The 12,291-nt window shown below is 36.6% G+C and overlaps 1 protein-coding gene across 1 annotated transcript in view; it reads right to left on the reverse strand.

Annotated features, from left to right (window-relative positions):
- ITGA2 (integrin subunit alpha 2) overlaps nucleotides 1-12,291 on the reverse strand; it is a 108,573-nt gene that overhangs the window by 40,833 nt on the left and 55,449 nt on the right. Inside the window, exons 6-10 of the mRNA XM_027520417.1 lie at nucleotides 12,028-12,155; nucleotides 9,299-9,447; nucleotides 4,389-4,539; nucleotides 3,943-4,108; nucleotides 1,863-1,939 (exon numbers count right to left, since the gene is read on the reverse strand). Of these exons, the coding sequence (XP_027376218.1) occupies nucleotides 1,863-1,939; nucleotides 3,943-4,108; nucleotides 4,389-4,539; nucleotides 9,299-9,447; nucleotides 12,028-12,155 (671 nt within the window). The remainder of the gene's footprint in view (nucleotides 1-1,862; nucleotides 1,940-3,942; nucleotides 4,109-4,388; nucleotides 4,540-9,298; nucleotides 9,448-12,027; nucleotides 12,156-12,291) is intronic.

Raw genomic sequence — 12,291 nt, forward strand, 5'->3', positions numbered from 1 at the left:
TGGTAGCCCTCTTCTGACCTGACTTATCTTCAGCTTCCTTCCTCTTTCTTCTTTTTAACATTTTACTTTATGTATTTTTTGGCTGTGCTGGGTCTTCATTGCAGTGTGTGGTCCTCGCTAGTTGTGGTACACGAGCTTAGCTGCCCTGTGGCATGTGTGGTCTTAGTTCCTCATCAGGGATTGAACCCACATCCCTTGCATCGGAATGCGAATTCTTAACCACTGGACCACCAGAGAAGTCCCTTTCCTCTTTCTTTTTAACTCCTTCTCAAATATTCCTCTCTCTCCTATCCCATCTATTTGAGAATGGCACAGCTACAGAAAGCAATTGAAGGTATGATATTTCATCTATGGGAAGAAAAACAGCCATTGGTCAGCACCAGTGAAAGAGGACAGGCCACTCGGCATTGGCTCAAAACCCAATCTGAATATTCAAAGCTATAAGTCATCGCAGGAAGCAGATGGTCAGGATGGGACTTATTTTTAAATTTTTAAAAAAATTAATCAACCAATTAAGTCATTAGTTAATTTTATTTTGGCTGTTAGGTCTAGTTGTGGCTAGATCTTTCGCTGCTGCACACAGACTCTCTAGTTGTGGCACTCGGGCTCTCTGGATGTGGTGGGTGAGCTTAGCTGCTCCAGGGCAAGTGAGATCTTAGTTCCCTGATTAGGGACTGAACTCAAGTCCTCTGCATTGCAAAGAGTATTCTTAACCACTGGACCACCAGGGAAGTCCTTATTTACAAGTTTTTGATCTTAGAAAATATCAGAGATACAATTTTGGGGCTTTGCTGTTATTGTTTAAAATGTATTTTCTTGAAGTATAGTTGACTTACAACATCATATTAATTTCTGCTGTACAACAAAGTGATCTCATTATATAGACATTATTTTCCATATTCTCCTCCATTATGGTTTTCAAGGTATGATTTTGGAATGAAAAATATAAGCCATTAAAAAAATAGGGAAATAATGTGTCCATTCTGAAGATAAGAGACCATGAAATTATGTGAATGACTGTCATAAATCCTGGACTCTAAAATCTGGGTACAGGAAGGAGCTTCAGGAACTATACAAAATTTCAGGAAATTGTGTGAAAAATTCTTTGTGTAGGTTCACTGACATTTTTTCTGAGGGAAAGACCCATAACTTTTAGGAGCATCTCTTAACGATTGATGATCCAGAGAATGTTAGCACCTTTTATTATACCAAAAAAAAAAACCTGATCCTGGGCCTTTATTCAGCCAGTCAAATCCTGTTCCCTGAGTATTTCCCAGGGTCACCTGTCTCCTTGCCTCTTTTACTACTGTTGCACTCATATCCTGAGTAGGATTAGAATCCGAGACCTGTGAGATGGATGTCTCTGAGAAAGAATGGACTTCCCTGAGCTAAGATGTCCCATCTCACTCTTTCTCTAACTCCTTACTTTTTCAACTATTTTTCTGTCTCTGCTGTTAAAAAACAGATATTCAAATAACTCAGAATTCAACCATGACAGTGATGATAAGAGTTTGTGTTTTAAACAAACTTTTCCAGCAGTTGATTGATATAAAGAAAATTCCTACAGTAATAATACCTTGAGTTAATATACTGCCTGTCCCCTGGAGCACTCAAAGGCTTTCTTGTATATTACCATTTTTTTCCATTAAAAAAAAATCCCTGTAAAATAGGGGAGGGAAGGCATTCTTAACCTCTGTTTTTTAGATGATAAACCAGCAGCACAAAGAAACTAAATGACCGTGACTAGGAGTGAGAATTGCTGATCACTAGATGGCTGTTTTTCCTATTTCAGGACAAGGCTACTGGGCCCAGAAGTGTCAAGGCAAATGGCAGCATGGCTGGAAGTTATCTGATATACACACATTTTGAGGAGAGTATTCCGCGCTGAATCCCACTTGCGACATTTCCATTTGGAAGTTGTCTCCTCCTTGAACTGTACCTGGGAAATAGCAGTTTCAAAAATTATATCACTGTTACCGATTTTAAATCAAATTTTCAAACACGTGTGCCTACACACACACACACACACACACACGGTTCTGATGTCCACTCAAAAATACAGAACTGGGAGGGAGGAACCTCTAGGGAAGTGTCCTAACAGATGCAGAAATCCACAATGCTTCCCAGGTAGTCTGAAGTTGGCACTAATCTTGATTGTGCATTCATGTATGTATTGGTATACTATGAAATTCCTGACATCAAGAAACACTCAACATAGAGGATGAGGTAAGATGAAAACTGACATGATTATCTTTTCTTTTTAAAAATGATTGTTACTTGCTAAAGACCTAACTGAATTTTTAGCTTTTAAATATTGGTACTAATAAATGCACATATATCTCAGATATAGTTGGAGGAGCCAGGCAATTGATCTGTGGTGAAGACTGTGTTGAGAGATATTTGGATTTGGCTTCAGGAACCAGGATTCAAGATTGAGGAGGAATTTTACCAATTTAGAGGTTTGGTCCAAGTTCTACATATGTGCTTACCTCTGACACTAGCACATAAGACTCATTTAGAACTCTTTTTCCATATAGAGCAGCCAAAGTGGTTACCTTTCACTAATCTTCACAAAAAGAAAAGTCTGCAGACTGTCACATTAATGTAGTGAAGAATAAAAATGTTTGGATAGATGCTTCCAATGGATAATCAGGAGAAAAAGATTTGACTATAGGGATTAATACTTAATCTATCAGGAGATAAAGATTTGACTATAAGGATTAATACTTAATCTATACAATCCCTTTGATCATAGCAAGTGCTCAATGAAATATTCACTTCATTGCTGAGAGTTATTTGGGTTAACCATCAGGAACAAGGATTTAGGTCACGTGGGACTTTTACCAACTGGGAATTGTTTTTTAGTCCTCCTTATAGTGAGGTCTTAAACATATGATATTTCTACAGTGACTAGACCTCCCAAGCCACAGAAGTAAATTATTATATATCTGGTAAATGTTTCCTCAAAATCTGAACTATTAAAAATCTTCACTGTATTTTTATAACCTAAAAAGTATACATATTTACTGCAAACAAATTTTAAGAATTTCAGTGTAAATTATGGAAGCCGTATAAAAAGGTAAAACTATTTATGATTATAATAGACGGTACTACATTGCTGCTCCCAAAAGTTATACAATTTATAATCTTATCAATAGTGTATGAGCTTCTGTGCTTCCCCATAATCTCCCCAAGATTAAACATTACTAATCTTTGTTGTCTTTTAGGCACAAAGAAACATTGATTTAATTTAAATTTTAAAATAATTACTAAAATTGGGAATATTTTCTTTTGTTGATTGACCATTTGTATTTCATCTTTTATAAGCTATGTAGTCATCATTATTTATTTTCCTTATTGATGCTACTTATGAGTTCTCTTTGTATAAGGTATATGTGAAGTGAAAGTTGCTCAGTTGTGTCTGACTCTTTGTGACCCCACGGACTATATAGTCCATGGAATTCTCCAGGCCCGAATACTGGAGTAGTCTTTCCCTTCTCCAAGGGATCGAACCCAGGTCTCTCGTATTGCAGGTGGATTCTTTACCAGCTGAGCCACAAGGGAAGCCAATTAATTAAAAGAGTGTTTGGTAATAAAGAATTTTTTAAGGTTTTTAAGAACATGTTACTTTTTTTTTATTTTTTCAATTTTTATTGGAGTATAGTTGATTATAATGTCATGTTAGTTTCTGCTGTACAGCAAAGTGATTTAATTATACATATATGTACTCTTTTGTAGATTCTTTTCCAATATAGGCCATGACAGAGTACTGAGTAGAGTTCCCTGTGCTATACAGTAGGTCTTTATTATCTATTTTATGGACAGTAGTGTGGATATGTTAGTCCCAATCCCCCAATTATCCCTTCTGTTCCCCTTATATGCTGGTAAGTTTGTATCTTTGAAAAGTGTTTGAAAGAAAATTCTGAGAAGGAGTTCTTTTACCTTCAATGCTGAAAATTTGTTCTCCTATTGTCCCAGCCTTTTCTAGTAGATCTGCTTCATCAGAGACATTGAAAAAGTGTCTTTCTGTTGGAATACTGGCAATAGCTTTAATTTCCTTTATTAAATTTTTAGTATCCAGGGCGTTTCTGTTTAAGTACCCAAGAACCTTGAAAACAGAGGGAGAGAGGAGAGGGCCATCAGTGCTGTACTTTAATTTTCCTGTTAATATTTTCTAGACTATTTTTTAACACGATAGGCCTTTCACAGAAGTAAAATAAGCAACACTTCCATATCATTTTGGTTGGCATGACCGAAAATCAGCAAGATGCTGAGATAGAGTAAAAATATTCTTTTATATGAAGCTATGAACAGGCAATAAGAAAGTATAGTCTTAAAGGAATATTTCCCTATGAACTGAAAGACCAGTAAAAAGAAAAGCCACTTACTGCTATGCCAAACCTCAGTATATTGTCTTTGTTACATTGATCAATCACAGCTTTCAACTTTGAACCATCATGGGATTCACCATCAGTTACAACCACCATAACTTTGGTAGCACCTGGTCGTCCACCAGCAGCCGTTGAATAAGCGGTATCTCTGTGGCAGATAAAATAAAAACTCACTATCGATGGATAAAGTTAATACATGGACCTCTGGTTAGAAAAGTGACTATGAAACTGACTTCTTTGAATATAACCTATTGCGACTTAGAATTGCTCTATCAGTTCTGGTGACATTTTAACTATATTATATTTGTAGTTTGTAGTAGAGACACATACAAGAATGTAAATCTCACTTGGCATTAAAAATAGCTCCCATGGTTTTCATAGTGTGTGTGTATGTGTATTCACATCAGGAATCCTTAGAATTATCCTCTGCTAAGAAAATTAAACTCATCAACAGAGCAAAGATAATTCATTTTGTCATAAATTTTACTCATTGGATCTGCATTTTTCCAATAACAAATTGCTTTTTTAAAAGTAATAAATATATATGGTAAAAGAAATCTAAAGCATTTGGAAAGTTATAAAACAAAAAGTTTACATCAAGCCACTATTTCAAAGGTAATCACTATTATCAGTTTGTTTCCTTCTAGAAAATGTTGCATATAGAGAAATATATGCAAAATTTACTCCTTAAACTTTTATGTGGGGACATATTTTCTATAGTGGTTTTTCATTTTGATGGAGAGCTTTCCATACCAGCACATATAGAACTCTCCTTGTGTTTAATTTGATTTCTAAATTTTCATTTAAAAAATACTCATTTTATATAATTTTAGAGGTAAATTTCCATTTACAGTTATTATAAAATATTGACTATATTCTCCTTGTTGTATTACATCCTTGAGCCTTATACCCAATAATTTGTGCCTCCCACTCCCCTACCTTTATATTGCATTCCCACCACCCCACTAGTAATCACTAGTTTAGAACTCTCCTTTTTTAATGGCTATGTAATATTTCATTGTTTTGAGGAACCACAGTTTATTTAACCAACTCCCCATTATTATGCATTTAGGCCATTTTTGGTTTTACAAATAATGCTATAATGAATGTCCTTGCGTATGTATCTTGGCATACTTTTTCAAATGCATCAGTAGTATAAAATCATGGCAATGAAATTATTTGGACAAAGGATTTACACATTTCAAATTTTGATAAATATAGTACTAAATTGTTCTTTAAATTTCTTCCAATTTATACTGCTATCAGTGTACAAGAATGCAATTTTCTCCATCTCCTTTCCTTAACAATGAGGACTGTTAACACTTTTTAATCTGGGATACTCTTATAAGTGAAAAATAATATATTATTGTTGTTTTATTATGTACTTTTTAACTATGAAGAATGACGAGTATTTTTATGTTTATTAGCCATTTATATTTCTTTTTTCATGAACTCTTGATATTTCTTTACATTTGCTAATTTTTGTTTTTCATCATTTTCCTGATTAGTAAAATTTCTGTTAATAAAGAAAATTATCCTTTGTCATATATGCTGTAAATAATTTTTTCAGTTCATTAATCATTTTTAAAATTTTAGTGATGTTGATATTGTGCAGAAATTTTATATTTTTGTATAATCAAATCCATTACTTTTTGTGTCTGTCTTTTATATTTGACATGTCATTTTAAAAGGGTCTTATCTCTAAGACTTTTATTTTTCATCAGCCAAGTTTTCTCATAGTCCTTTAGTTGTTTCATTTTCTTAGATTTAAACTGAAATTTGTTTTGATTCAACAAGCAGGGATTCAGCTTTTGTTTAGCCAGGTGTCCAACAACGTTTTCCCTGTCTATTGAATTCTCTTATTGCACATTCTTTCTGGTGTCATCATATAGGTTTACCACCGCCACTTACATGATGACAATTTAAAATCTATATTTTCTTCCATTCAGCCCTCCCATCTTCAAGTTTGTGTATTCAATGCATTGAATATTTTCACCTGAAAGTGTACAGAGTTCTTTAATTCAACATGTTTAAAACTGAGAATATAATTTTATTTCCTAAAGCTTTTCTGTGTTCTATATAGCAGAATATAGAAATATTGAAAAATAGTTCATATTTCTCAACCAAATTTGAATTCTTATACTCACATCAAATAATTTTTTAAGTGAATTATACTCTTTATGACATACAGTAGAGCTCACGTCTGACTATAAATTTGCTGAGAGTAGAAACTATGCCTCATTTAGTCTTGATGACCTGTGTGTGTGTTAAGTTGCTTTGGCCAAGTCCGACTCTTTGCAACCCTATGGAATGCAGCCTGTCCATGGGGCTTCTCTGTCCATGGGATTCTCTAGGCAAGAATACTGGAGTGGGTTGCCATTCCCTTCTCCAGAGGATCTTTCCGACCCAAGGATTGAACCCAGGTCTCTTATATCTCCTGCATGGGCAGGTGGGTTCTTTACTACTAGCGTCACCTGGGAAACCCATGATTATCTGCAGGGCTTGGAACAGTAAATTGTAACTTTAGGCACCAAATCAAATAAGATCAACAGAAAATGGAAACATTCACTGAAGGAGTATCAGAATTCTATTTGATGTTGTAAAGAAACAGATCAAGAAAGAGAAAGAAGAAGAAAGAGAAAAAGAATTTGATGTAATTAAATTCTGGAATGAATGAGTAAAAAGGTGGTTCTCCTCACAATGGAAAGACTCCTGTTAGCTTGGAAAATAATGATGAGAGAGGGATGACAGGGAGAAAAACAAAGTTTTGAAAAGATCATAAGAGCCATATGAGTCCCATTTTCTCAGAAAGTGCCTATTCTCCCTGAGAAGAAAGCTTGCCAGGCCCCTAGGCTCTTTCCAGGGAAAAATGTCACACCCACATTCCCTTCTAAAAATAAAGGCTCTTTACTGTTTCTAACTCCTAGGAGGCCATTTTTCTACGTCATCTTAGTCCTCCCCTCAGCCTGCTTTACTGAACGAGGAAGGGTACTTTGCATAATAGCTATTGGCCAGCAGCCGATGAGAAAGCTTGGCTCCAAAGCAAAACTCAATAGGGACATAACTTAACCAAACCAATCATATCTTCTCTTGTAGGGCATCTACTCTTGAGACATATAGGGAGAGTCAGCAGTTGACAGAACCAGCAACTAGAACACAGAATATACTGAAAAAAGAAAGGACAGATATTATAGGAAATGCAGAAATAGAAAAGGACAGGATGTGGTGACTGGCCAGATTATGTGACCTAAAGAGGAGTAGAAAGAATAAAATAAATCATTAAGTTTACACTCTGAATAACAAGGAGGAAAGGTGGACAATGAATCAAATGGCAGAGTCACGAGGAGGGGAAGGGAAAAGCACAGGGCCAGTTTAGGAAGCACTCAGTTTGACAAGTGAGCCAACACTCCAAATAAAGATACTCGGCATCAGCTGGACACCAGTGTGAATTCTGAGAGAGGTCAGGGCTGATGACATAGCCGTAGGGGAAGCCAGGCAGGGCTGATGGCTCATGTAACCATGAGAGTGGATACAACACCTAAGAAAAAAAGAGCTATGAAAGAAGGACTCTGTTTAGTGAAGAAAAACTAGGAAAAGGAGCCAATGAAGAGGCAAACTTGTTGACAAAAGTTGGCAGGTTTTCAAGAAGTGTGTGGTGTCAAGGCATCTGGGGTTGAAATAGCACCGCATGCTCATTATTGTCAAATGATAAGGGAAGCTAAAGAGGATGAGGCTTGAGGCAAAACCACATTTACCTGGTGGCAGAGCCATATGTTTCAGGGATATGAAGAAAGGAACATAGATACTTCTTTTAAGGAATTATGGCAGTGGAAGGAAGGCACAACCAGATGGAAAAGGGCAAAAAGTAGGTTTAAAGGAAGATGAGCGTACTGTTCTCATTTATAATTTTTAAACAATATGAGAATGTTTAGCACTTTTTTGGTAAAGGTATCTGATCAAATCAGAGTGAAGATGAAGGTCAGCAGTGCTAAGAAAATAGAGACACTGAGCTAAGAATTAGGAGAGTGTTATATAGTTATGAAATTGCCCCAGATAGTAGTAAGCAGAATGAGTCCTTCAATTCAGACTCCTATGTCATTAACACTTAAGATTCTATGGCTATTCTTAATTTGGCTGAAGTATCCCACTAGCTCAAGTTGTTTGTGGTCTTAATAAATAGTAACAAATAATTGCATTAATAAATAGTAACAAATAATTGCAGATTGCTCCGTGTCCAACTTAACCCAAGGTCTTTTAATTTCATTTTATTTACTTCATATAATATATTAAAAAATCTTATAAAAGTCACAGAAATCAAAGATTTAAAAATTTTATTCCCTTATGCCTTCTCAAAGTGTTCAAGTAAAAGAATGTTCAGACTTGTCTACTCTACTAGTTCTGAGGAGAAGGGCAAGAAGAGAAGGGGACGACAGAGAATGAGATGGCTGGATGGCATCACTGACTCGATGGACATGAGTTTGAGTGAACTCCAGGAGTTGGTGATGGACAGGGAGGCCTGGAGCGCTGTGATTCATGGGGTCGCAAAGAGTCAGATGCGACTGAGCGACTGAACTGAACTGAACTGACCACATATTTAGGTTTCCCACATGGTGCAGTAGTAAAGAATCCACCTGCCAATGCAGGAAATGCAAGAGATGTGGGTTCAATCCCTGTGCTGGGAAGACACACTGGAGGAGGAAATGGCAACCCACTTCAGTATTCTTGCCTGGAGAATCCCATGGACAGAGGAGCCTGGTAGGCTACAGTCCACAGGGTTGCAAAGAGTTGGACACGACTGAGCAACTGAGCATGCATGCACCATATATTTTTCTTTGTCTTTTCTTACTTATGAGCACTTTTTATTTTATATTTTATCAACATATTGACCTATTAGCATCATAACTTACCTTGCATACTGAATTGCTTTGAAGGTATTTGTAAGGTCTCCACCATATTGGAATGTCTGCGATGTTGCTTTAATCATTTCATCTTTGGATTTAAAAGTATTCAGGTTAAACACAACTCTTGGATTATTGGCATATTGAATTAACCCCATCTTTAAGAGAAAAGAAGTTTATTACAGGCTTGTCATTGTTATAAATCATTCCTATGTAACCAATATAATAAAAATCAGAAGTGCATTTATATATGGGCTGATAGCTTAAGGGAATCATTTCCAAAATTTTTCTTAAGAATAGTTATTTTTCTTCCAATAGGATAACTTCCCTGTCAGAGGCCATCAGTGTACAGCAGTGGGACTTATTGACAAGCATGATAATGTGCCATTTATGTGCCATATGGTTCTCAAGAATAATAGCTGCAGCTTTTAAAGCACTGCCATATGGATGAATAGTAGAATAAAGTTCATAACAGGAAGATTTAAATAGATTTTCTAGTTACAAAAGGATATATACATGTTAACCATTACAAGCAATCATGAATGGAATATAACATCTCATCAACTGAGGGTAATTATCTAATAAACAAGGAAGTATAGTTGAATACTAGGAAAAGTGACTGCTAATCAATGCAGTCAGTATAAATGTTTTCACTGTGCTGGATTTCCTCTCATCACAGATGTTAGAAAGGAAGCTGCTATATGTGTGTTCTGGACAGGACATTTCTGGTCTTCAGGGAAAATGCCACTGGAGAGTCTTATTTGGGAGAGCTGAGAGGTAGGACAACTTCGGAACAAGACGTTTGAGCACATACCCTAATCCTTTAGATCAAGGAGGTCAAACACTTTGGTTAATGTCCTTGTACTCAGCACTGAGATCACTCCCTATGCCTAGGATTTGGGGTTTCCAGAGTGGGAAGTGGTTATAAGAAAATCAGTGGTAAAAGAGTCGCTGAAATAGAGGCCAGTGTGTAAGGAAGGTGGAATGGGCAAGGCCTGGATTTCTGAGATCAATCAGCTGCTTTTGCCAGGAAGGCCTAGGAAAATGACCAAAAAACCATGATATTGTTGAATTCCTCTCTTCAAGGTAAGATGTAAGACTTGAGAGAGAGGAAAGGACCAACGGAAACTCTTAAGAATCTCAAAATCTAAGCTGAGAGGAAGAGAGTGGTGACCCCCTGACACAGCCCCACAACTTCTGTGTGAGAGGGAGGAAGGTGGAAGAGAAGATGTGGCAGATTAGGGCTTACAGAAAGGTCACATTTAGGTTGGAAGAAGATGCTGAGTAAAACCACTTTTAGATATGAAGGAGATGCACTGGGGTTGCAAGATAGGAGAAGAAGGTCAGGAATTCCACATGGAAACTATTAAACACAGTAAGTGACGTTACAGGGGTAATTCATTTAGAGACAGAAAATAAATAGATACAGATGAAAACTTCTCTTATGAGGGGCTTCAACAGCGATGTTCTCTAGAAACCAGTATGATACTTAGTCTTATTTAACAGAATTTTCAGTGAAAGCCCACAGTGAAACCTTCAAAGTTTTGATGGATATTAATATCCTCTTGGTATTGAAAAGCAATGTCAATGGGGAAAACATGCAACAGTATTTTACAATACTGTATAGAGATGCAGAAAGGCAAATTTCAATACAGATAACTGCAAAGCATTTAGGGGAAAGTGTTCTAATAACTGTTGGGCCTTGGAGCATCAGATGCAACATAGGAACTGGTAACTCTGTAAACTGGTTCCTGTTGATATTGGTTCAATATTTTCCTACAGCCAGGATGACCCAGAAAATGGCAGATCCAACAAGAAAGAAAGAAAAAACCCAAAACTTTAAAAATGCTATTCAGTGTTATAAAAGCAGGACCTTTCTGCTCCTTAATTTTGGTTACCTACCACAGGAAGAATGAAAACCAAAGACTCTTTAAAACATAAAGTTACACAAAACTATTGAAAGGACTTCTGTAAAGAATGGAAGTTTAGCCTAGACTATGACACTGAACTAAAAGTTGCTCAGTCGTGTCCAACTCTTTGTGACCCCCATGGACTATAGAGTCCATGGAATTCTCTAGGCCAGAATACTGGAGTGGGTAGCCTTTCCTTTCCCCAGGGGATCTTCCCAGCCCGGGGACTGAACCCAGATCTCCCCCATTGCAGGCAGACTCTTTACCAGCTGAACCACAAGGGAAACCCAAGAATACTGGAGTGGGGAGCCTATGCCTTCTCCAGAGGAGCTTCCCATCCCAGGAATTGAACCGGGGCCTCCTGCGTTGCAGGCAGATTCTTTGCCAACTGAGCTATGGCAGAAATATGCTGTCTATGAACTTATTTATAAAAATCCTAGACTTAAAAAATAATTTTTTCACCAGTAAAAAGAGAAAGTTACCATTATTAGTCCAAGTGTGTGTAAAAAAAACATACATAATGGATTTTTAAATGTACTGATTAGTGCATGAGTTAATGGAAGAAAAACTTAGCAACAAAAGATAATTAAGATGCTATATCACATATCCAATGCCTGTGTCAGAAATAGGAACCCATGCTTAAAAGACCAGCATTAGGCAAAGTTACAATAGAATAACTCAACGTAGCACAAATTTCAATTAACTTTCAAGATTACCATTAAATGCCTTTAATATGGGGATTGGACAAATGCAAAGATGAAGATCTCATCTCTAGTAATATTTTCTAAGAAACCTGTGGGTTAGGGTCTATATAAAGGATGTCCATACCTGTGTCTTTGTGGGGCCTATATCTAGGCCTTGTACAAATTTTTCCAAAAAGTTCTTTACTGCATCCCAGGGATAAATACTGTTTGATTCATCACATACAACCACAACATCTATGAAGGAAGGGCAGGCTACATAGGAAATGACAAAAGAAACATATTTCCATAGGTAAGACAAAGGTCACATCCACATGAAATGCGACAGAGTAAAAGAGAATGGCACTTGCTGATACAATTTTTCCCCTCTTTTAAAGTAAGGCATTGCTCA

The sequence above is a fragment of the Bos indicus x Bos taurus genome, chromosome 20, assembly GCF_003369695.1.
Source record: "Bos indicus x Bos taurus breed Angus x Brahman F1 hybrid chromosome 20, Bos_hybrid_MaternalHap_v2.0, whole genome shotgun sequence".
Lineage (NCBI taxonomy): Eukaryota > Metazoa > Chordata > Mammalia > Artiodactyla > Bovidae > Bos > Bos indicus x Bos taurus.